The following is a 27,256-nucleotide window of genomic DNA, read 5'->3' on the forward strand; positions in this document are numbered from 1 at the left end:
TAAAAATGCAGTTTCTAAAATTAACAACAGCCCTTTAAACCAAGCATGTTTTGGTAGAATTTTAAACCTTCATCCCAAACAACCCTCCACATACCTGGTCGACTCTGATCACTGCAGACTGCAGCTCTGCCTGTTTCTCCTGAAACAAGCTGCTCACATGGTCAATCTCAGCAGCTGGACACAGGAGACAGAAATAATGAGAGAATAAACAGTGGGTGTTCTGCATCTACAGCAATATGCACAAACACCGAACATAATGCAAGTCATTAGTCACATTTAAGCTGAATATTTTTTTCAGCCCTTTCATGTAAACAGTTTAAAAATCCCCTGTGCAGGCTTCCCTCGCACTGCAGCAGCAAGACTATTTCAGATTAAATTCAGGGTACACAGTCCTTTAATAAGTAGTTGCAAACTGCAGTGCCTGTAATCCATAGTCATCATCTCTGCACTGTGCTTAGGCTTACAGAGGTTTCCGTTGATCAGTTTGCTGTAGTCCACTTGCCCTCTCATGGCTCGGATCTTCTTCAGCTTTGCTTCCTGAGTCTCCACTCGCTCCTTCAGCCGCTGCAGCTTCTCAGCTTCAGACTAAAAAGTAGAAGGAGGAAAAAAATAAAGTAGAATGTCTGCATCTCTAATTCATTTTAGTCAACTTCTAAAATGTCACCAAGAAGTTCTGTTCCCAGACTACTTATTTGTATAGCTGACTAAAGATTGCAATAAATTTTGGGGGAGCTAGCTTCTCAGTTAGCCTGTAGAAAGTGACATCACCTACATCATAGTATGTAAATACCACAAAGAGTTTTAGACAACATGTTCTGGTGCCTTATAGGCTAAAAGAGGAAAATCGGATGTTGTTCCTACCTGTGTCTGTCCCTGGTTGGGTCTGCCTCCCTGCTGAAGATACCTCAGTCTCTGCTCCTATAGAAATGAAGATGAGCACATAGTGATTTGGAAATTTTCATTTGTTTTCATGTTGTTTGTGCAACATTCTTCATGGCGCACAACTCGGATGGCTTTAACTGCTGCCTAAGTGTAACTATTTTTGTGAGTTTGCAACAACTGAAAACTCAAAATGACCAAGCTTCTCTTTATAAACTGTGCTGCTCACTGAAAGGGTCTCAATCAGCTCACCAATGTAAGCGAATGGAGATCCTATGAAATCTTTGGGTTGGAGTTAGATACATAATTTCGAGATGTTAACCTCCATTTTAAAATTAGTCAGGTAACTAGTTATAGTATACAACATTGCAATTTCCTAACCTCAAAATATAAGTTAGTCAATTAGTTTTTCTGGAATATTGTGGGGTCTGAACATTTATTTAATTAAATAATTTAACTGCAAATTCCCCTTGTACGACTAATAAAAGGCATTCCATTCTATTCTATTAATATTTGAGTTAGGTAAATTGGTAGAGTTAATTTTATTTCTCTAGTGGAAAACACTTTGGCTCAATGTCTGCTGTTTTGAATGTGCTGTGTAACTAACAGTGGTTTGACTTGTCTACATGAACACAGTTGATTCTGATAAAGTTGCAGTATGGAATTTCAGCATTTGTGTTTCTTCTGTCTTCTATTACAGATTTAAAGTGGGTGGGGCATGATAGTGAGAAGGTGATGATGTCAGCACTGCAGTCATCTGACTCCAGATTTGACTAAACTTATTCGGCTGCTTGCTACTGCTGCCCTTCCAGACAAAAATCAAAGGTTTCAGTACAGTGCTAGCAATAATCAATTGATTGGTATTTCATACAGATACTATTTACTGATATGCACTGCTTTGAGAGCACACACCGGAGTTATGACTGTTGTTTTTCCTGTTAAGTCGTTGCTCCACGGGCCAGGACAACATTATTTTAATAGATATAAGAGCAAGAAAGCTCTATAAACAAGTGCATTCCACTCAGATGAGCTGGTCCCTGCATTGTGCATGCAGAATCACTCTGATGCCTGATGGAACCAAGCCCTCATTAGCCAAATTTGTTTTACCTACGCTTTGATGTCTGCCATGTCAAAGGTGTTCTTACACCATTAGCATTCTTATTAGTTCAAAGAGTTTGGAGTAATTCCCACCCACCCCTTCGCATGCATATGACTATGACTTTACACTGAAATAACATTTACACACACAGACTGAGCACCTGTTAGTGAGCTATAAATAGGTTCCTTCTCTGTTTCTTCAAAAAATAAAGAGCTGCTCATTTTGTTTTCCACTGTTCGTGTTCCACCTTCTATGTTAGTGCTACTGTATCCTGTTAACACACAAAAGCTAACAATCCCCCAATCCTCCTGTTACACATGGGACCAAACAAACGCACCATCGTGCTGAAGCTAGCAAGCAGACTGTAAACACTGCAGGAGCCACTTTCATGGACCAGAGGAATGAATCAGAGCTCAGTGGGAAGATATCACTTGATAACTGCCAAATGAAAGACCACAGATCAAGTAATTCCTTAAAACAAAGGCTGAAGTGGTCTTAAACCTATGAACAGTCAGTTGTGTTGTTACATTAGAATTTACATTAGGTTGAAAGTAACTTCATAACTACACATCCAGCTGCTATGTAAGTCAGACTGCTGCTTGGTGCACTGCAAATAAAAGTAAATGAAATGAACGAGGGAAGGGTAGACAGCGAAGAGGTAGAAATCTGGGATGCAACAGTGGAAATAGAAACATGGCAGGAGTAGAGTAGGTGTACAGGATTCAAGATTTTTTTTTAAATTATGAAAAAAAGAGGTGATAGAAAGAAGTAGACTACAAAATCTGAGATGTCAGAAAAAAATGCCTAAGTTTAGGTATAATTTTCAAATAGAGGGCACTAACTCTAAATAAAAAATGTATTATATATGAGGTATATGATCTCTGTATAATAATAACAATGGATTAGATTTATATAGTGCTTTTCTGGACACTCAAAGCACCTCACACATTCTCACTTTGGTGGTGGTAAGCTATATTTGTAGCCACAGCTGCCCTGGGGCAGACTGACAGAAGCGTGGCTGCCAATCTGCACCTACGGCCCCTCCAACCAACATTCACACACCAGTGTGAGAGCAGCACTGGAAGCAAGGCGGGTGAAGTGTGGGAATCGAACCGCCGACCCTTTGATCATTGGACAACCCACTCTACCACCTGAGCCGCAGGTGGTATATGAATTAAGAGGCATTTATTACAGTAATGTTCAAAAACAAAGGAGCAAAATGTTGATCATCTACTGCGTTTGATTTGAGACTAGCTTAGAAGACCCATACGTTTAGTGTTCCATCATAACAGCTCTTGAAGTCCTGTGATAGAGCAGCTAAGGTAAGGCAGAGCGAACACACTCTTTATTTTACTACAGTGAAAATGAGATATTTTATGACATTGTATTCACATACACCATGCGTACAGTATAGTTCACCCTAGCACCCTTTTAGCATGTCTTTAAAAGCCATCAGCAGCCATTGATTTTCATTAAAGTTGTGCATACTGTTGTATTCGTCCACCACACACACTATAAAACAAACATCCAACAGAGAAGCAATAGACAGAGAGAGAACGAGAGAAAGGACAACAGGGCCTGCCATGTGTGATGCTGACTGAAGCAGTTTACACCTCTCTGTATCGAGTTGGCACGTAGCAAAGCTGACCTGAGTGTCTCTCTCGCACACACACTCACACAGAGGAAGAGAGAAGTGGAATGTTGGCAAGAAGCCGCCCATCACTCACTGGAAACACACACACTAAGAACACATTACATAACAGTAGCCTGTTAAATTACATGGACTGCGCAGGAGTAAAAGCTGCTGTTTTTTGTTTGTATGGGTTTTTTTTCCTGGAAGTCATCAATCCATGTTGCATTAAAATAATTTCCAAAGGATAAAAAATGCCTATACAATGGCAGCTGGGAGACTTTCCCATCCACTAGACAAGGAAATGCTTCAGCACTTACAAGCTGGAAGGAAACACTTCATTTCTGTCATTTTACAGTATCAGGCTTTTAACGAATTGCTGAATATCAGCAAAAAAATATCACAGCCACAGTGGCCTTGAAAACCCAAAACTGTCCAAAGAAAAGTTAGCTGTTGAAAGCATTTGATCCATTTCAGCCTAAGTAGACACTTTACCAAATGAATGCAGACTTCTTTTTTTATTATTGGCTCACCCCCCTGACTGTTTCCTGGAGTACAATCCTGCTTCAACTTCCCAGCAGCTGCAGCTCTCTGATGGCCTAATTTCCTGTCAACTTCCTAAATGTGGGAATGTGGACAACCGACCCTGATCTGTGTCTGCCTCACACAAAGCCTAATGCTGGTCCAATAGCTCAAATGAAGTTGTCCTTTCCTGTAACACCTTAAACCCTGACCTGGATCACATGTCCTGTTTCTAAAGAAGACGTATGTGTCATGACATACACACACACACGCACACACAAATTCCTCCAAGGCTTTAACTCCTGGAGCCTCAAAGTCGATCTTTTCAGACAGACTCTAATGTAAATAACCTTACACCAACGGATAGGCAATCCATCCAACAGCTGTGTGTGTATGTGTGCGTAGGTGCACGAGTTACCTTGGCGACCAACATCTGTTGCTGAGCCTCTATTTGTTGCTGTTGTCTTGTGGCCATTTCCTGGAGCTCAGAGAGGGTCAACTCCACACGGGGAACCTAAACACACACGAGTTATATATATTAATACAGTACGTCCGTAGAAAAAGCCAGTGTTTTCCCCTGTGTATGTCTGTTCACTGTTTCCTGTATCTCTGTTCACTGTTTCCATCCATTACACATAGTGGGGTATCGTTGACAAGATGAAAACCCAAACACTGACAGGAGATAAAGCACAGCTGCACACACATATATCACCTCACACTTTAGGTCACAGTGCAGCTTCGGTGTGATCCAGAAATGTTATTAGGCCAGCAGTTGGTGGCCTTGGCCGAGTGACAGAATTATAGTATTGGTTTGGGGGTAAAATTGCCAGAATCCTATCTGCCCTGGTCATTACAGTGATGCGACACAGACATCAACATCAGCTGAAAAGATCTAATCACGCTGATCATTTTTACTCTATTTTGCTATCAGAGAACTGCCAAACACTTCTAGGGACTATGATAGAACAATGTGTAAGTGATGGTGGGAGAAATGCCTTCAGCGGACAGCAGCAGAAGGTTTCAGCCCTGCAACATCCTGCTATTGTGTATGTTCAGTCATCTACACACACAGACACACAAGCACGCACACACTGCACCTGGTGTGTTACATACATTTCTAGTATGCAGTGAAGCCAGACTGAAACTGTGTCAAACTGAATGTAGTGGCTCTCCTTTGAGTTAATAGTCAGGTTATCACTGTGTTGAGATTCCAAATGACATTGATAATGAGTTGTATAAACACTGAATGTTTCCATATGTTGTCTAATGGAAAATATGGAAAAATCTGTGACTCAGTGATTGCAACAGCACTGAAGTCCCTCGCCAGTCATTGAATTAACTCCCAAAAAACTCATCTCAGAGTGTTTTTCTGTGAAAATAACCTCTTTTTGCCTTGGAATGGCTCTGACCTAAACCTTCATTGTAACTTCCTCTAGAATATGAAAATCTATGAAGTCACTGCAGCTGAACATTCCAGCTCACATCCTTCATAGACAATGACAAATAATAATATTGGAGTAATTCAGCAATACACGATTGGATCAAAAATGGATTCTGAAGAAGTATGATGCAACAGAAATTCCCACTATGAAAGCTGACAGAGCTGATATACTGCAGTCAGGGCACTGACTGCTTATTTTGCTCTTAGTATGTATTCTTTCTATAAAAGAAGATGATATAGACATATTAACAACTTGAAAAGAACACCCAAATTTTACTAAAGCGAATCTAGAGTACACTACCATACAGTACTACGGCAGAAAATCAAGGTCTGGTCTTACAGGGCAGATCTGTCACTATCAGCAAAAATGTGTGAATGGCTGACTATGATGTAACATAATCAGAGGGGCTTGTAGGGTAATGTGTTAAATCACTACATACCAGGTCTACTAAAACAGACCCTGGTCTGAGAAAATGTAGATTCGTCCAGGGATTAAAACAAACTATTACACTACTAAACCGCAACCTTACACTTCTATGCGTATTTTGCAGGGCTGCCCTAACACTGTCACAGTCAGTTCATCTTCTCCGAATGGAAGAAGGGCTTTTGTGACTGTAAAAGAACCAGTTGTCATTCATGAAGCTCCTGAAATGAAATCATCACCTTTGTCATCATGAGTGGGCATGTACAAAACCCACGAAAACAAGCAAACCAAACAGAGTGGGAATGTGTTGTCTCTTCATCCAAATAAACCAGTGTCAACATGGACATCTACTGAATTTCAGCAGAAGTGAAACAGCTCCACTAGAAAAAGCAAATTGTATGCACAACTTGCCAAAGAGTGGGCAAAAACCAGCAATTACCAAGCTTGAATTTGGTACATGTGCTGTGGTCCAAATGCGTTGGTTTGTTACAGGGCATTTTGTTCTGTGGGTCCTGAACAGAACTGGTTAACAAACAAGACATGAACAGCGTCAAAGACCTCCAACAGATGTTTTCATTTATTTGCCCTTCAGCGTATATTTTTCGTGTATTAATCAAAGAACACATAAAAGTGTAGATATACTGTGGCCAAGGGTCAGCATATAAGTCCAAACAGTAAGGGGCCAAAAATAAAACCCTGAGGACCTCCAAAGTTAATATGCTGTGGTGAGATACTGTTTGAAACAAGAAAAATGAGAACAGCTGATTTGTTAGTATATCTTCCATACAAGCTTGTGAATGTAAGGTGGTTGGTAATGTAAAAGGATACACTAGTACAAATGTTAACGTGTTAAGTTATATGGATTACACAAACAAAAACATAAGTTCTGACATCTTCATTACAGTGGGTTTTTTTCTTCAAAATGTTCCGTTCAAGCGAGGTAGAAAGAATTTGGTTTACGGTCTTCAAAACTTTTAGAAACTACCAAAAAAAAACATCATTCAATTTGTTTACCAAGAAATAATACACTGCCTGTCCAAAAAAAAAAAAAAGCCGCCACCTGGATTTAACTAAGCAAACAGGTAAGAGCCTTCCATTGAATAATTACTGCAGTGATGAATATGTTTCAGCTGGCAACAACTTATTTAACCCTAGCTGATGCAGTGAGGAGCTTCTCATTTCTAAAACAACCATGTCGGAAGACATATCCTGTGGTTATGGAAAGGATGTCAACCTATTTCAGACGGGTCAAATTATTGGCCTGCTTCAAGTAAAGAAAACAACTAAGGAGATTGCTAAAACTACTAAAATTGGGTTAAGAACCATCCAACACATTATTAAAACCTGGAAGGATAGTGATGAACCATCATCTTCGAAGAAGAAATGTGATCTGATGAGTCCAGATTTACCCTGTTCCAAAGTGACAGGCACTGCACAGTAAGAAGAGAGACAGATGAAGTGATGCACTCATCATGCCTAGTGCCTACCATGCAAGCCTGTGTTATGATCTGGGGTTGCAGCAGTTGGTCAGGTCCAGGTTCAGCAACGTTATGTGCCCAAAGAATAAGATCAGCTGACTACCCAAGTATACTAAAAATGCCAGGTCTTTCCCTCAATGGAGGTTTCCTTCCCTGATGGCATGGGCATATTCCAAGATGACAATACCAGGACTCATGGGGCTCACATTGTGCATGAGTGGATCAGGGAGCATGAGACATCACTTTCAGGCATGGATTGGCCTCTACAGAGTCCAGACCTCAGCCTCATTGAGAATGTTTGGGATGTGCTGGAGAAAAGTTGGTGCAGCGGTCCAACTCTCCCATCATCAATGCAAGATCTTGGCAGAAAATTAATGCAACTCGGGACAGAAATAAATTCTATGACTTTGCAGAGGCTTATCGAAACGATACCACAGCGCATGTGTGTCATTCTCAAAGCTAAAGGTTGTCCAACAAAATATTAGAATGTGCGACTTTCATTTGGTCGGGTGGTATATTAGCAATATATATTGCAGCCCACATTTTAGATTGAAGGCTACTCTGTACTATAGGTAGAATTGATTAATTACAGTACAGTTCACCTGTCTGCACTGGGCACTGCTCAGAATATCTGAACAGAGAAACTGGAGATTTAGTGACCTGGTATTACTCTGGGATTATAAGGTCAAGGATTTAATGTTGAAAGGTTTAAACATAAGTCAATTTTGGATGGAAATAGGACAGCAGTCACTTCAAAAGAGTTAAATAAAGGATATCACAGACCACTGTTAAGTTAGGTAAATGTCCAGAAAAACTCTTTACATATCTCAGTGGAGACTTAGGTGCCATGACTCAGGGAGGAGCTGATGGAAAACTCCATTACTGTGAACAGAGCCCTTGAGGTACGGCATTTCTTAGATAAGAAATCAGTGAAACAAATTAAAACTACTGGCCATTTAAGGACTCAGTGAGTAAAAGCTTTCACTCTGGCAGCATTCATGATATGCTAAATATCACTAACAGTGATTTGTGACACTGACATTTACACTATATGACTATAAGACAGCATCATTGCCTTCAGGCTGACTTATAGAATTCTTAAAAACATAATTCAGACATTGAGTATTCCAGCATAATGCAGACTACATCATGTTTTAGACAATGGCATTATGTATATTACGCTTGTTTTCCAGTTAGTGGTGCCACATATCATCAGCTCACTGCTGATCTATGGGATTCTACAAACCATCATTTTGATGTGCATTCTGAGCCTGCAGATAAAAACCCATCCCCTGCTAATGTACTCTGTGCCAGAGCTGTCACCTTAAAGGACACCAGGCTGTGCTGGTGTTATTGGGACATGACTGTCATTATGTGAAAACAATGCAACCAGTGACGCAGGGGGGAAATCAATACATTGGTAAAACATGAATTCCAGGAGTCAATCACCATAAGGCAGCACATCTTCAATGCTGTCTAAACTAAAATCCTGTTTGAAAGAATCTATTTCATTTTATTATATTTCAGTCTAATACAATTACTTGGAAATGTGTCAGTTGCACGAGTGGAGCTGTAGGCTGGGGCAAGATGGAAGCAGCAAGAAATGTAGCCCCTCCAAGAAATTACCAGATGTTTGACATATAAGGTCCTATCTGATATAATTTATTCATCTACTGTTACTCTGCTACTTGGTGCCATAGCAGCCTTCATTTCACTGCAATGGCCTAGGTGAGTCTGAGCTGCCACTTTTCAAACTGTTTCAATTTGCTTTGGCATGCTGCACGCATCACTTCACCATAAAACAATGAAATCGGGAGCCAAAAGAAGCATCTCGGCACCCAGCCGGGATAATGGATCACCCCCAAGAATCTCCACAGCCAGGGAGGAGGTTCATTTAGAGCCGGGATGATGAGGCACACTTCTATTTAGAATATTCTGTCACTTAATATGTAACTTTTTGAAGAGGTTTCCTACAGTCTCTGTGCTGACTGACTTTTGGTAATTGTTCTCAAGCTTTTCAAAGTTGATTGTTGTGTTTTCTACCTTAGCCCTCCACTTGGGCCTTATCTACCAACAACAGCAGAATGCTAAATATTATAAATTTAACTCTAGGACAGACACGGATATATTTTTTTGTGTATATTGCTTTAAATTATCAGAAATGTTTGGAGCAGGTATTTGCTGCTTGGAATTGGCTTTTAAGTGCTACAGGTGTATTTTTAGTCTTGTTTTTTATGTGTTTACACAAATTATGGTAGCTTAACTAGTACATAATGGCATGTCTGAGTAGACTGTGGTGTCTCCAGTGATTAAATGCCATTTAATAAGCATTATGCACATCATTTGAAAACATATCAAACTTTGTAGGACTCTGCAATGCATCAGTGCTTCTAACGCCAATAAATCACAAATCATCAATTCCTGGACCATTCAGAAGTATTCTGCAGGCATCCAGTAAAAGCTGGTATCACAGTAAAACCTAAAATACTGGCACTTTAAAGGACACGTTTTCTAAAAAGAAAATGCAATGTAACACTCCTTGCATTTTAAACACCCTGTGCAATTTTACCAGACTTGCTTGGTTTAAAAACCTTTATCTGCAAGATTGTCATGAGCTGGACTAAGGATCACTTGTCAATCCAAACAATGCCTTTGATGCTGTCCAGGATTTCAAGGAGATGAAGTTTCTAACCTCTGAATGCTTCTATTTCTAGCTGTTTTAATGTTTTCTGACAAGAACAGGCATTTCATATCATTTAAAAAGTTAACAATTCACCTGACACTCTACTAGTGTCAAGTATTTTGCTGCTCATGCTGTTAACATGCTGTAAGACATCCTGCAGGCTGCTCTGTTGCAAGCCCCCCAGCTGACGTTAACATGCAGTTTCTATAAGCATCCCGCCGCGCTGTATTTACCTGCAGGCTGTCCCATGTGATCCTGCAGGAGCGGACTTTAATTTTGCTGCATTGTCCTTCAACAGTAAATTCCTGCACCAGATCCACCTCATTCCACTCCATCCTCACAGCCTCTCAGAGACACAGTGGACCTTTATGGTTTCAGACAGAAAAAGACTGCCGGAGGCTCGGAAGAGAAACGCTTAAAGAGGGGGAAATGAGAGCGATCCTTATCACAACTTTCCCTCTCGTCCGCCTGGTGATGTGCTGTGATTTACGACACTCGCTCTCTGTCTCTCCCTCTCTCGTGCTCGGCCCACGCTCCCTCCCTCCCTCCCTCCCCCTCTTTCTCTCTCTCTCTCTCTCTCTCTCATACAAACTCTCTCTCGGTTATTGGTGTGTTCTCATATGACGTGTCAACAGAGAGTAAAGCCTGTTAGTGTGACATTGCATTCAATTACTACAGTAAACAAACATGTAAAGCCACAAATTGGTACAAAAAAAAACAGAATTAAAGCCTCTGCCTTCTTTATTCTTTTATACTTTCTTTTTCACTCGATCTATCTTTCTTCATCACCCTGTTTTCTGTTATTGTTCTCTGTCTGTACCTCCTCCTGTCTCTTCTTTCACCTCTTTGTATCTTCATTTCCCTCCGCTCTGCTCTTCATCTCTTTATCTCTGCATCTCCATCCCTCCACCACCACTTTTCCTCATCTTTCTTAATCACCATCTTTCTCCATATCAGCATTCCTTCATCTCTTTCTCTGAAACCCTGTCATTCCTCTGCAGCTGGCTTTTTGCTGCAGCGACATCCCCTTCTCTCTCTAACACACCCCTCTCACACCTCCCTTTCTTCTTTCTCCTACTTTCTCTCAGAAGGGAAATCACTGCACCACAGCCTGATGGGGCATGAGCCGCTCTCAGTCAGCCTCTGCCTCTCGCTCCAGATGTGCATTATGAGGAAGATGACGATGATGCTGGCAGATTAATGTCCTGCAGCATGCACGGCGATCTCATATCACACATTCTTGCCAGACGTGGCCAGCAGCACTCAAGTACGTGTGCACATACACACACATATCGACACATACTTGAGTTAACGGCTGACTTGTGCTGCGTCATATTTCCGTCTTCTGTTTCTCTGTCTCGTTTTCTGCAACACACACAAACACTAAGACACGCACTCGCATAGTGACATGTGACTTAACTGCTGCGTCACACATTTTCTCTTTCACAGACAAACACGCATCACAGATCCAGTAATGAAATCTGACTGGAATTCTTGCCAGTGCTGCTGTTCTGAGTCCAGGCCTCTGTGGGTGTGTACGGCGTTTGAGAAGTCTATGTATGCGCTGGACTATGTAGAATATGTACAACTAATTAAAGTGATTTTAAAGTGGTGCATTTATATGATTAAATGCTACATTGTAAAGTATGAAAGCCAGACACAATTTTCAGCGTCAGCAGGTGTTTGAACTGAATTAAAATAAAGTTCCGAACAGGTTAAAATATTTTAGTAGTTTGGCTGAAATGAATTCTCTGAACTGGAATACAACACGGCCAAACATTGTCCAAAGTCACAGCTGAACAATCAAACTTCCTGAGATGTCAGTGATGCGCAGGAAACAAAAGAATATTTAAATGTTATTTTAGTGTTGTGTTTGCCAGGAAACTGCTACAGTTTTGCTTAAAAAATGTAGTGTGTTCAGAGTTTTGACGTCTTTTAAGGTCTAAATGTTGTTTCACAGGCTTGAAAAGAATCCTGGAATTTCAGAGGTTCAAATATATTGTATCTGTCACAGAGCTATGTGTAAATAAAATGTCTTTCTTCAGTAATCTAACGGCTAAAAATCTGGTCTTGTACCATTATCCTAGAGGCCAGTTCATGTGTTCTAGGTTGAGTGATTTTTCGTTGTCTGCCAAGCCCACGAGGGTCCATGCAGACCATTCTGCTGGCATCACCATGCAGCCCACTTTAATTTACCATTAGAATAGTAGTAATTGAAGACATTGTTGCTGAACTAGAGGAGCTTTGATTTGTACATGCTTTACCTTGACGTTGCCCAACTTTTGAAGAATACTGTTCTTTCTATGCCCAAAGTGCTTGGGACAAAAAGGCAACAAACTCTGACAGCTGGCTATTCCATAGCACTTGGCACAGCTCTGGAAAAATCATTGATGCTGTGCTCCAGCCCAATGTATAACTAACTGCTTTATCCAACAAAAAGAGAAAGGTCACATTAATCCTTTAAGCAACATCTATAGAAGCACCATGTTCTTTCTGGGTTCACTGCTGGGGGCAAAACCACACATAACCTGTATGTATCTAGTATGTATGTATGTATCTTTTAGTATAGATGAAACCACCTGCTGGTTCACTGTAGACATTTATAGTCTTCATCAGTCAGCACACAGGGGTGTAGAAACAATGAGTTGGCCTTTAAGCTTTAGGCAAACACATCCCGTTATAAGCCGATCCAATTTTAGGTCATAATGTAACTTGTAATATAGACTAAACTCCAGTGGATTGAGGCTTCATCTTTTACAGTTAGTCAAAACTTTACAGTGACGCCATCACTGAGTCCAGTCTAACACAACTTGAAATAGAAGAGGAAGACAAGGTGCAGATTTGAGTTAGGTAGGCTCGACATCCTGTCATATGATAACAAACGATCATTGATCGACAAAAACGAATGCCATCTCATTTTTTCCAACTATGGATTAAATTTTTGTTGGTTTTATTCTGTACCACTGTCATAGTCTGTAAAGAAGGCCTTCTGGAAGCTCCAATTTGTTTTCCAAACTCCCCGGACACTTGGTGGTGCCTTTATTAATATAGTATTTATAATTTAGGTTTTGTCTAAACTATATAGCCTAATAATAATAGGGAGAATCAACAATCGTATTTTTACAAAAACTTTTGTCTTCAGTATGGTTTACATCCCCCACGTGAGTGAAATCATATGGAACCATTTGGAACCACTTTGATGACTCATCATACTTACCACTATAAATGATGTGTAATATAAAACTGACTCTAGAACTGTCAGTAATGATCCAATTACATTCACACTGATCTCTCATATGACAAGTGCTGTCACCACTCAACTTCTTTCAAACTCTGGTTTCCTAATGTTCAGTTTGGCTTATTGGATATAAGCCAAATGTTAATGACAGCTGTGGCAGATTTGAGACTGGGCGACTGGACTATTTGCTGTCAGTCAAATCTGCCAACACTGGTAGTTGAGGCTTTTCAGCTGCAAACCACTTTCTCATGTTGCTGCTGTTTCAATCATGGCTATAATCTGAAGCACATGGGGATATTTGACCTTCCTAGTGTGTGCGTATTATGTTTCCCAACAGTCTCAAAGTTATGCATACACACACGTTGTTCTGATCATAGGTCTCTCCAGTAATAAAATCCATCCCCTACCCATCTGCTGGGTGCCTCCAGTAAAAATATTCATCCTAATCTACAATAACAGCCTTCAGACATTCCTGAAGCCCCAGCCGGACCAAAGGGGAAAACTCTGTTATCAGAGCCGCTCTAGTAACCAACATTCACACAGCAGGGTGGCCTCTGACTGAAAGATCCCATCTTTGAACCCCACCACAGAGAGCTTGCTCATTAACAGTTATGTGTCCTGACTATCCTTAGGCAAAGCAGTGAAAAACATGCATTATAAAGAATTATCTAACTGTACAGAAAATGTAAAATATTATTCATTCAAATCTGTAAGTGACCTTTATAAACCTTTAACACAGCATCACCAGTACTAATAAACATCACATATAGTGATTCAAGTCTGCCGACGTCCCTGAACCCAGACTATCACATTTCCTCTGGCGATGACATACAGTGAAAATATTCATCTTAATCTGCATCAACACAACCCCTGACATATGTGTTTTGCAAAGAGCACGCAAACACACACAGACACACCTGACTTCTTAATATATCCCTCACATGCAGCTGGACGGAGTTGAGTTACACACAGTTGGATCAACAAACAGAGTTCTGTGTGTGTTAACTCAAAGTGTGTGACAGTCCCTGTAGTTGCTGGGATTGGCCGTGAGGTCAGGGGCAAGGTTTATCAGAGGGTGTGTGAGAGAGAGGGGAAGGACACTGTCTGCAAAACATCAGCATCAGGCAGTAACATTGCTTCTCACGTACTCAGCAACTAGCACTGTATCAGACAGATACCAGGAAACTACAGGAACCTTGAATTCTTTTCCACAATTAGTGGGAACAAGGCCAAGAACAAGGAGCACTTCTATAGCTTGGATCACTATAAAAATCTTCCAGTACTAATCACACCCAGAGTGTATATGGTGCCAGACCTACAATGAGCAGCACAGAATCAGAACACAGAAGGCCCCCCTGTTAACAAAGAAACAGAACATTACTGTGACAAGTACTACAAGACAAAATTCCTGTTGTCTCTCTGCACAAATTATGCTGCAGTTATCTATATACCTTTTTAGTGTGAATCAGTTTTTCAGAGTATAAACTGACCTGGCTCTAACCATTGACTGTATATAAAAGGTGGACATAACCCTAAAGTCTGACAAGTGAAGCGAATGTAGAAGTGCCCTAAACCTGCATTTAACTTAACAAACTACAGGGGGCGACTCCTCTGGGTGCAAAAAGAAATGTGACTGTATTGAAGTCTATAATGATTGTACTTTCAACCTGATTTTTGACCTCAGTGGACATTTTCCTAATGAATTGATTGTCTCAATCGCTACTTTTAACACTTTCAACTTACCTTTTTACAGCATGATGTTGAGTAGGGTGAAGTTATCTTATGATTGACAGGTTGCTACCATATGCTTAATGTCCTCACATTCTGCATCAAAATCAACCCTTGCTCTTTACATCTGGTTTCAAAAGACCAACATAGCAATGGCCAAATGCTAAACTCAGTGCTTCACAACGGTCGTCCACAAATCAGTGGGTGAAATCACAGTGGCTACATCCTTCTTTTTTTACAGTCTATGACACAGGCCAGCTCATTAGATGGAAATAGCTCATTCTTCAGCAAATAAGGTAATTTGCTTTGTAAGAAATGTATCATTCTCTATAAATTACTTTATCAATTTGTGCACTTTAATGCACAAAAGTAACTCACTGTGATCTCTCTGTATAGTTGTGCATACATTTCATAATACACAAATGTAAATTTTGACTTGATGGTTGTATAGAAGAAAAAATAATTACTAATATCTTCGGGAGGGCAATTAATATTTTTCTTTATGTACTTAAAATGCATCACTCTGAAACAAAGTTACAGACAATTCTTTGGACTCGTGTGCTAGCCGAAGTTATATAAAGTATTGCTGATAGTCTATTTTTAGGATAAGGGGAATGTCGCAGTCAGTGCTGCTGTTTAAAAAGGGAACACTGACTAATCTCAAACTTTTGGAGTCACTGGAGTAAAAAACAAGATTTACTATAATCACTGAACAACAAATTTAAAACTACTGCACACTAAAGTAATCTCTTTGTCTGTCTCACATACAACTGTCATCGCTGACATCTTTACACAATATTGTGACAAGAAGCAGCATCTGGTATTTGTGTGTATGAGTAAGAGAGAGCTTTTGGATATGATTATATAGTGCCAAGAGTCACACCCTGACTTGGAGTCAGGCATCCACATCCCAAAGAAAGGCTGACACATGCACTCATACGCACACACATAGACAAAACAACACTGTCAAGCCCAAGCACACATTGCCAAAAGAAGCCACACCCGGCCCTGCACTTCGCGTCCAGTTTTCATAAGAGGAAGCCACGCTGTGCTTTGATTCTGTGACACACAAAGAAAGAAAGAAAAAAGGAAGAAAGGAGGAGAGAAGGACAGAAACATATGGACAAAAGTCCCACAAAGAAGACACACAAGTTGGTTGTCAAGCAGTCAGCCAGTGTGTGTGCATGTAATTTGTACTATGAACAGAGTGAGAGAATGTCTTTGAGAAGTTCAAGAAGGCAGGAAAGTAACACACACGCACACACTTACTCACATTTCAAAGTCACCTCTACATTCGCTCCTATTTCCAGTTTTTCAATTGTTCTATTATTTATGATAAGCTGATGTGAGAAGGCAAAAAAGTGCAATTGTAAAACAAACACACACATTTTGTTGAGCCTGACGCACACACACACACACACACACCATCACACAAATGTGACTGCAAACAGTCACTTAAAAGGAAAAGAAGCATATTTCCAAAACTCACCCCCACGCTCCCGCCTCGCCTAGAATTCTTTGTTTCTTAACTTTGAACCAAACGTAAAAGGCAGAGGATAAAGAAAGACGGAGACCTTAAGACAAGTGTGAAGGAGTGAGTGAGGTGAGAGGAAGAGGAGAAGAGGAAGGAGGAGGAGGAGCTGTTTGGCTAGCTAACAATCCTCTTAGCCTGGTTATGTCATGGGACCAAGCTAATCCTACCTTCACTGACTGACCAACACACACATACACACAGGCTGACTAACCAGCCGACTGACCAACACAGATACGCACGCACATACACAAAAACATAGAGGGTGACTGGCTAACCGAGGCCGAACCGAGACGTACAGAGTAAATGTCTCGTCTGGGGTTAAACACAATGGCTTACATGGTTAAAAATAGCTGTTAGTGACAAATAAAAGCACTGAGCATGATATCAGTTGCTCTTTTTACTACATGACTCAGTATTATGTGAGGAGGACAGAATAAAGCAAACTAGCAAAACAACACATGGGTAGCTAACAGGAATGAATCAGGCAAGTACCAAAATAACAATTCCCCTCTATCCTTTTCTCTAAGAACATATATAAAGTAAATATACTGTGTACCTACAGAGTATATACTGTGTTTGTGTGTCTGTTCACATGGTTCTTACTGGTAGAGCAGAATAATCATCACTGTCACTAATCTGCAGCCTAATCCCATAGACTACACACTAGACAATACTTACACACAAATGTACACATGCTTTGTACTGTACATGTGGGAATACTCTGTCACACAAACATACTCATATATCCATTAAAAAAGCTTCAGGTTTTAATTTGTATTCCTAAATTAAAATGCTCACAACAGATCCAAACACTATTGTATGGCTGTGATCTTTTATTAGCAGCTACAAGTTTCAGCACTTGTAAAACTTCATAGTCAAAATCTGACAAACATCACAGCCAATAGCTACAAATATGTTAAAGGAGCATTTTTGCACTTTCGGAAACACTAATGAACACCTTGTATATCTTATTTGTTTCATTCTGACAAAACCGAAAATCTACAGTAAAAACAAGTAGGTATAATCAAAGTAATTTGAATTAAATATTAAAATTTTAGTGTCAAAATTTACAGTTACATTATGAGAATAGAATAGAATAGAATAGGATAGAATAGGATAGAAATATTTTACTGATCCCTTTGGGGAAATTAATGGCATGTTTATAATTAATGGCATAAACACAAAACTTTACATTATGGCTTTTTTAAAGTTGTGTTTAACGTATACTAAACATCAGTTATTTCTTATTTATTTTATCTTGAACGTATTTGTTTTAAAAAACAATACAGATAAGGGGCAAATGCTGAATACTGGATCTGAAAATCTGCGACGCTGATTATTCCTCAGCCTCTAGAGAGCTCACAGAGACTCCTGACAGATTTTGTTACCTTTGGCCAGCTGTTTCCCTCTGTTTCCAGTCTCCGTGCTAAGCTAAGTTGAACAGAATCTGACTGCAGACTGAACGGACAGGTGGGAAAGTGTTATCAATCATCTTCCTCTAGCAAGAAATTTGTCATGCAAATTTTTGAATCCTAAAAAACAATAGTATTCTAGACATGCAGGTGAAGAGATATGATAGTAATTTGTAATATTTGTTATGCTTAAAAATGCACATAATTTTTTGTATGCACATATAGAGCACTGTATCAATGCAAAAAATGCAGTTTCGTGGAATCAAATTCTCATGAGATGAAGTAACCCTGGATATTGAGGTTAAGCCAATATGCAATGAGGTGCATAACGCGGCCTGTCCTGCATCGTCAGCTCTGTGAATGTGTAAGTATGTGTGTGTGTGTGTGTGTGTGTGTGTCCATCCACCTACATTGTCATTAGCACTCTCTGTTGCCTCTGTGGTCCAGCTCTGCTCCAGAGGTTGCTGACTTCCTGCATATAAATGAACAATGAAAAGAAATGTGAGTCGAGATATTTAAATAACATATCAAAATGGACTTGGGTGGATTGAGCCGAGTGACCTGCTACACATGTGACTGCCACACATACACACATAGAGAAAGAGAGAACCTTGACCTTAATTAACCATTCATGTGTGTGTGCCTTATCTCAAGGATAAATGGACAGGCGACACCAGCTTTAGGATATGAAAATTGGCTTTTATTTCTATTATGCTGCATATAAATAATAAATTTGCTAGTTTTCTATTCTATTAATAGATGCATTGCAAGTGCCTTGAAATTTGTTACATTTACTTACATCTATCTTGTCTCATTCCAAAGTAGGCGTCCTTTTCATTTATGTCCGATCATTTTTCTATTCTCATTAATGTAAAGGATGTTGTTGGCAACTCACTTGCTATTACAACATTAAAATACAAAGGACAGCATGTTCGATTAAAGTAATACTAATTTTGCGGTGTGTGCGTTGTTGTTTTTTATAACATCAAAACCATGTCACAGAAAATTCTTTTTTATTTACTTTATTTGGGTAGTTAAATATCATTGTATAATACACATTATTTCACTCTTGTCTATACTTAGCACCATATTTCTCTCTGTGAGTTATCTATAAATAGCATCACTCCTTGTAAATCTATTGAGACCAGACAGACTCAATCTGGGCTAATCCTTGGCAGCTCTAAGTTTTACCTCCAGTCAATAAAAGCCCTTACAGTAGTACTCTACATCAGTGGTTCTCAACTGGTCTGGCTCCAGGACCCATCATCACCATTCATGACAAGCCGCGACTCAAATCAAGGGAAATTTTCATCTTCTCAGATTTATTGGATGAAATGATCATGCAGTTTCAACCAGAGATATACATCCATCCATCCATCCATCCAACCATCCATCCATCCTCTATACACCGCTTTATCCTCACTAGGGTCGCGGGGGGTACTGGAGCCTATCCCAGCTGACTCGGGCGAAGGCAGGGGACACCCTGGACAGGTCGCCAGTCTGTCACAGGGCTACATAGGTACACAGACAAACAATCACTCTCGCATTCACACCTACGGACAATTTAGAGTAACCAGTTAACCTCAGCATATTTTTGGACTTTGGAAGGAAGCCGGAGTGCCCGGAGAAAACCCACGCATGCACAGGGAGAACATGCAAACTCCATGCAGAAAGATCCCGGGCCCAGGCCTGAGTACCCACTTACTGAATATATAACAATCTTCTTGCTGCAAGGCGAAAGTGCTAACCACTAATCCACTGTGCAGCCCTGAACTAGAGAGTAGAATAGAATATCACAGAATGTCGACACAAAATAAAACAAGTTTATTGATTAATCAAAACGGCCAGCAAAACCAAAACGACTTCAAGTGGTGATAACAGAGAGGGAAATATTCCCTTTAATGCTCAATTAGCTACATATTAATTAAATCCAAAATGCTTCGCTTCAGTAACATCAGCTTTTTTTCACAGACTTAATATGCACAAACATGAAATAAAAAAGTGCAAGCACTGAACAGCAGTTTCAAAAATAACTCAAATATGTAGCTTTCGCTGAGTACCCACTAACTGAATATATAACAATTTCCTATTAAAACTATCCAGTCACTTTCAAGCGTTAATTATCAGGTGACATAACAATCAGAACATTTCGGTAACAGCCATTTTTAAGACTAAACAGTGCTTTTCTGCACAAACATGAAATAAAAAAAGTGAAACCACGGAGCAGAAGTTTCACAGAACTCAAAATATATAGCTTTAGCTGAATAACCACTCACTGAATATGTACCAATTTCCTTTGAAAAATATCCAGTCACTTATTCAAGTATTAATCATAAGGCTGACATAACAATCAGAACATTTCAGTAACAATCATTTTTAACTGACTCAGTTGGGGCATTCATGCAAAATACATGAAAGAAAAAAGTGCAACTACTGAGAAATATATACACTGCTCAAAAAAATTAAAGGAACACTTTTTAATATAAGTATTGCATCAAATCTGTGAAACATGTGGGATACTGATCTGGTCAAGTAAGTAACTGAGGGGCTTTTAAGTCAGTTTCAGCTGCGTTGGTGTTCATAAAATTAACAACAGATGCACTAGAGGGGTAACAATGAGACAACCCCCAAAACAAGAATGAGTTTACAGGTGAAGGCCACTTTTTCACTAGTTTTGCATTTGCCTAGGGTCAGAGTCACTTCTGGTAGCATGAGGCGATACCTGGACCCTACAGAGGTTCCACAGACAGTCCAACTCCTCCAGGAAGGCACATCAATGCATGTCATTGCCAGAAGGTTTGCTGTGTCTCCCAGCACATTCTCAAGCGCATGGAGTAGATTCCAGGAGTCAGGCAGTTAGTCTGGGAGAGCTTGACAGGGCTGTCAAAGGTCCTCAACCAATCAACAGGACAGGTATCTGCTCCTTTGTGCAAGGAGGAACAGGATGAGCACTGCAATAGCTCTACAAAATGACCTCCAGCACACCACTGGTGTGAATGTCTCTGATCAAACAATCAGAAAGAGATTTAATGAGAGTGGTCGGAGGGCCCAGCGTCCTCTCGTGCCCGCTGTTCTCGCTGACTGGCACCGTGGAGCTCGGCTGGCAACACAGGAATTTGCCAGTCCACCACTGGTGCCCTGTGCTTTTCACAGATGAGAGCAGGTTCACCCTGAGAGCATGTGACAGACATGAAAGGGTCTGGAGAAGCCGTGGAGAACGTTATGCTGCCTGTAACATTGTTCAGCATGACTGGTTTGGTGGTGGGTCAGTGATGGTGTGGGGAGGCATATCCATGGAGGGACGCACAGACCTCTACAGGCTGGACAATGACATTCTGACTGCCATGAGGTATCAGGAGGAAATCCTTTGACCCATTGTCAGACCCTACATTGGTGCAGTGGTCCTGGATTCCTTCTGGTGCACGACAATGCCCAGTCTTATGTGGTAAGAGAACTTATGCAGTTCCTGGAGGATGAAGGAACTGATACCATTTGCTGGCCCCCATGCTCACCTGACCTGAATCCAATAGAACACCTTTGGAACATTATGTTTTGTTCCATCCGACACCATCAGGTTGCTCCTCAGACTGTCAAGGAGCTCAGTGATGTCCTGGTCCAGTTCTGGGAGGAGATACCCCAGGACACCATCTGTTGTCTCATTCAGAGCTTGTCCCGGCATCGTCAGTCATGCATACAAGCACATGGAGGCCATACAAACTACTGAACACCATTTTGAGTTGCTGCCAAGGAATTTCAGCAAGATGGACTAGCCTGCCACATCAGTTTTTCACTTTGATTTTGGGGTGTCTTGAATTTAGCCCTCCTGGGAGGTTGATAATTTTCATTCCCATCAAACAATGTGGCACTTTTCATTCCAACACATTATCCAGTCCATATCAATGCTATTATCCAGTTTGTTTTTTCCCCGTATTGAAATATGACGTATTTTCAAAGTGTTCCTTTAATTTTTTGAGCAGTGTATATATATATATATATATATATATATATATATATATGTATATATATGCGTGTGTATATATGTATATATATATATATATATATATATATATATATTTTTTTTTTTTTTTTTTTTTTTTTAAACAACTCAAATTATGTAGTTTTAACAGAGGATCTTCACTCTCTGAACCTACACAATCAACACTGCACTATGGGAAAAAAATCCATTTGCTCAGTCGCAATTTTTATCCACAAACTCAAAACAAATTAAACAAAAAGTGCAATTCAAAATGATTCAAGAACACAAAATGAACTTTTCTTCTGATTAGCTTATCAATAGGTAAATACTGAAAAACATTGTGCTTTGAAGAAAATTAAGCACCACTTATTTCCAACTGAGGTGTAACACTGATGTCACAGACCTGAGTTTGGAGGAATTAATGGGAGAACTGGGCATGTTATTTTGCTCCTGACAAGAGTCTCAGAGTCTGGAGTTCTAGTTGACAAAGCAACTCTGAGGTCATGCTCAATGTCCAGTCTGTTTCTGTGCTTTGTCTTCAGCTGAACCACAGCTGAGAAGCCAAACTCACAGAGATAGGTAGTGCTGAATGGCAAAAGGATCTTTACTGCTCGAGTGGCAAGGGAAAGATACTCGCTCATCACAATGCTGCACCAGAAATGGCAGAGGCTTACCTCCATGAATTTCTTTTTCAGTGTGTGGTCACATGACAGCTCCACCAGCATACTCTCTTCGTTGCTTGGCAACATGACGCTTTCCAAGTCAATTCCGAAGGGGTCGCGTATCCAGTCATCCCTTCGTTTCTCGGGAAAGTAGTGATTAAACCGCTCCAGAAGTTAATTCAGATGTGTCGTGATCGTTTTGTTCATTACATTTTTTGCTGTCCAGTTGCTGTCCCACATGACAGACATTGGGGAACATATTGAGCCGGTTTTTAGAAACATGACTTGCCCATAAGGAGATCTTTATTTTGAAAGCTTCGAATTTGTCATATTGTTCAAAAATGTTGTGCCCTCTCCCCTGCACAGACACATTTAATGCATTTAACTGTTCATTCACATCAGCAAGATAAGCAATGTGTGCGAGCCACACACTGTCACTAAACAGGTCTGCAAGAGGCGAATTGTGGCTGCGATTTCAGCTCGTAGTTCGTAAAAACGGGACAATGCTTTTGCCCTCGAAAGCCAGCGCACCTCGGCATGATACAACACTTGCACATGCTCACTACTAAGATCTTGGCACAGTTTTTGAAAACATCGGGTGTTCTTTGCACTCCGTTGTAATTTACCACTTGGATGACATCATTTAATGTTCAGTGAAGCACGGGTACCATATCTTTTGCTGCTAGTGCCTCCCAATGCAAAAAACAATGGTTCCATGTTGCATTCGGAGCTTTCTCAAGTATTCTCCTCACGACCCCCGAGTTTTTTCCTGTCATGGACGCAGCACCATCAGTTGTGATACCGATGCACATGTCCCAGCTTAGGCCCACTGAACTCAAATACAAGTCCATGGAGCCAAAAATGTCTTCTGCAGTCGTAGTAGTGAAGAGCTCTCTTACACAGAGAAATTGTTCATGTAAGTCCCCGTCCCACACATGTCTCACGTAAACAAGTAAAACTGCTTTGTTTGTGCTGTCAGTAGATTCATCCATTTGTAAAGCAAAATGACCACTTGCCTTAATGCGAGCTGTGGTCTGTTGTTTGATGTCCTCCGACATGTCTTCAATTCGTCTACTTATTGTGTCATTTGACAGAGGTATAGTTTTAAGTTTATCAGCTGCGGATTGATCCAGAACCTCTCTGACCATGTCCATAGCTGGAGGTAGGATGAGGTCCTCTGCAATGGTGTGGGGCTTTTTTAACTTGGCAATACGATGTGCCACCTGGTAAGATGTACGCAGTGCCTGTTCTTGTTTCGAGCACAAAGAAGTAAGACACTTTTGTGAAGTCCTCAGGTCTTGAAGTCATCTTCTGAAGTACTCAACAGGTGTATCTTTGAGAGACTGGTGTTTTGTTTCCAAATGCCGCTTCAGTTCTGAACGCTTCATGCTTTCATTGTATCTGCGTTTCGCCACGCTCAACGTATGTGAATGTACTTCGCAGGTTTTTTCTATGGTGTGAAATGGCAGGTGTCAACTCGCATTACAGAGCATTATCGGCATCCACTGTTCAGGAGTATGAATGCCACTCAATTAATTTTTTTCTTCGCATTTTTTCCCCAGGCAAAGGCCTGCGACCCACTTTTGGGTCAGGTATTGAAGTCCTGTGGAGTCCACAAAGCAGTCACTACTACAATTATAAAAAGTATAATTAGTAATCAAGAGTAATATATATAAATAGGAAGAAACACATGATCAGTTGAGGTGGTGTAGACCCGTTAATTACCTCTGTTCCATCCCAATGAGAACAGTTGTTCTCCACTAAAGGGCTCATATCGTGGAAACGGAAGAGCACACTGCATATTCTGCCCTGCAGCTTCTAAGAAGACGGTGACATCTTTGTGTGGAAAGTGTGAAGTTGCCACAGACATCTTCAATAAGCAACAGAGGGCAGAAAATGTTAAATTAGCTTGGGAGGAGGTAATACATTAGAGTAATGTGATGCTCTGGTCCTTAGAGAGCAATTGGCTAGTTGAAGAAGCTGTTTTATGATAATAAGTGCAGTGCCAAACATAATTGGGCAGCAAAAAAGCAGGGACAGTTTGGCTGTCATCAGTGGCTACATCATCCAGCCCATCCCTCTTAAACCACAGATGATGATGCTTTTTGTGTCACTGTGTGCGTTGAGAGTTCAAAGCCACATCTGTACAATAACAACATCAGGACCAGAGGGAGAAGCAGCCTCTTATCTCCATTGCGGGCGGCCAAATGAGCTGCTGCTCTTTTTATCTTCTTCTAGATCTTACACTGCTGCTCATAAACTTATTATCGCTCTTCAGGCATATAAAGCATATTATGCATAAAGAATGTTTCTTTTCAGGAAACCATTTGATAAATATAAGGGCAGGTGTTACATAAATATACTAATGATAAAGGTTTGGATAATGACATGATAAACAATCAAAACATAAATGAGAAAACCTTAAGAACTGTGATTCACAAGTTTTAAAAAAACAGGTTGGAAGTGTTATGATTAATTCATTATTCAGAATATACTTCACAGTTCACTAGCATATGATAATAATGAGATTCTAATGAATGATAATTATGTTTTTAATGAATGATGAGTAAAAGGGAACACACCAGCAGGTGGTGAGGTTGGCCTGTCTCAGCAGGGAGCAGACACAGACACAAAAACACCCCAGTACACTGACACTATTAGAGCAGCAACCCTGCTGCTCACTCGTTTGGCCACTTACGTGCACAAATGCCACACAATAATGTATTCACTTTTTTTTCTGAAGAAGTTGAAAAGAGAAAAAAATTCATTTAATGAGGCCTGTTTCACAAAGTTACTCTTTACAGCTTTGAGCAATTCAAACCACTATTTTAGCAGAAGTTGACCTGATATTTCTGCAAGATTTCCATCCTTGTCCCCTTACTGCCACCCACCACCCTATTATGTAACTCTAATCATCTCACCTGGCTAATTACTGAGTGAAGTCAGAGTCCCTGACCTCACTTCGAAACCTCAAACACACCACTCACACTGGGTTTGTGTGACTTCCAGTGTCTTCAACATCCATCCCTGAACAAAATGATTCTTTTTAGAAAGGTTCATTAGTAACTCAACAATTATTTTACTTACTCTTAGTTTTATACTTTCATAGAAAGCTTTCACAGAATCAAGATGTATGTGTGTTTGCTGTACCTTGTGTCCAGGCGGGGCAGTGTCTGAGGTAGAAGCTGACCTCTGGCCTCCTGGCCCCCCACTGCTGAAGAAGATCCAACAATAACAACTCCTGAGGGAGAACTCGCTCTGAGGAAAGATGCAGGGTGAGAAAAAATCTCACTAATTATTGGAAAATAACGTCGCATTATTGTGGTATATGTTCAGGAGTCACGAAAAAAGATGATTCAGAAATTAATTACATACATCCTATCACATTTCACTTTCCCTGCTGAAAAATACAGTTTTCCCTATCTAATACCATTTCTGGTGGCTAAAATTATACAATCTGAGCCAATTCTTGAAGTTTATTAAGTTAGGTTTCCTTTCATGACATGATCTTTAAATGTAGTATTTCTACACTGCCTCTGTTTTTATTAACTTTATTGATTATTCAGTCATATTGTCATAATTTATGCTGCACAGCCAGACCTAGTGTAAACACACTATTTAAAAATGGAGCTCTCAAAGTTTCCAAATATAACAAATACATCGGCCTGAATTTCATGAAAGTGTCCACTGTGTGTCCAGAACAATACAATTAGAATATTCCCACCTGATTTGAATATGCATGTATACTGTATGACACATATGGTAAAAGCAGAAAGTCAGAAAAGAGCTTTACTCATCCCAAGTGAAAGACTGGAAACCAGGTATCATTCTGAAATGGTGAAATAGCATCTGTAGTGGACTGTAATGGGTGACACACTAAGCAAAACCATATTAATAAAAAAAAATATTCAAGCATGTTCAACACTCCATCTTTGATTAATAAAATGACATCTAAACCTGCTAATTATTACAAGCAATTTTTCCTTTTTAAAGTATATTTACTGGACACAAGAACTCTTCTGCATCACCAATTCTCAATAATTGTGCAATGCAGGCTTCGGGTTTCCACATCTCACATGTATAATCTGACTATCAGATCTACAATCCATGTGATGTCACAAACCCTTTTGCAAATATACCCTCATGAACTTAGATTTAGGTAAAGCTCAGGGAAACAGCTTTCTAGTGTCAAACCAACCAAAACATTTTTGAGTGGAGGACTTTATTGTTGTCTGTTGTTTACATATGTTTTCAGTCCTATGATTAAAGATGAAAAATAAAAAGAGCTCAAGGTCAGGGTGAAGTAATGTTTTCTAAAACCCAGTAACAATATTGTCACAGTAAAACCTATCAGTCCATCAAAGTTCAATGTAATGGCTTATTCACATACTATCCACGAGGCCAATTGCCCCCTTCAGGTGTGTCCTCTTGTCACACAGCAACACTTTGACACACAATTTATACCAACATCTATTGTGTGCTGCTTTACAGTGTCACCTTCCAAGACACAGCATAGTATTAGAGCCATTTATAGGCTGTCTGACTGCTCA

At 40.1% G+C, this 27,256-nt stretch overlaps 1 protein-coding gene across 5 annotated transcripts in view; it reads right to left on the reverse strand.

The window, feature by feature from the left end:
• Nucleotides 1-27,256, reverse strand: part of LOC110963253 (apoptosis-stimulating of p53 protein 1-like) — a 66,118-nt gene that overhangs the window by 16,449 nt on the left and 22,413 nt on the right. For 3 of the 5 annotated variants that reach the window (XM_022211513.2, XM_022211512.2, XM_022211514.2), the window contains exons 3-8: nucleotides 25,857-25,964; nucleotides 18,479-18,540; nucleotides 4,549-4,644; nucleotides 862-918; nucleotides 465-585; nucleotides 95-174 (exon numbers count right to left, since the gene is read on the reverse strand). In XM_022211513.2, the coding sequence (XP_022067205.1) occupies nucleotides 95-174; nucleotides 465-585; nucleotides 862-918; nucleotides 4,549-4,644; nucleotides 18,479-18,540; nucleotides 25,857-25,964 (524 nt within the window). Of the gene's footprint in view, nucleotides 1-94; nucleotides 175-464; nucleotides 586-861; nucleotides 919-4,548; nucleotides 4,645-10,389; nucleotides 10,689-16,611; nucleotides 16,706-18,478; nucleotides 18,541-25,856; nucleotides 25,965-27,256 lie in introns of those variants that run through there. The other 2 variants (XM_051950614.1, XM_022211515.2) reach the window with 2 other exon arrangements.

The sequence above is a fragment of the Acanthochromis polyacanthus genome, chromosome 1 (genome assembly GCF_021347895.1).
Source record: "Acanthochromis polyacanthus isolate Apoly-LR-REF ecotype Palm Island chromosome 1, KAUST_Apoly_ChrSc, whole genome shotgun sequence".
In the NCBI taxonomy this organism is placed as follows: Eukaryota; Metazoa; Chordata; class Actinopteri; family Pomacentridae; genus Acanthochromis; species Acanthochromis polyacanthus.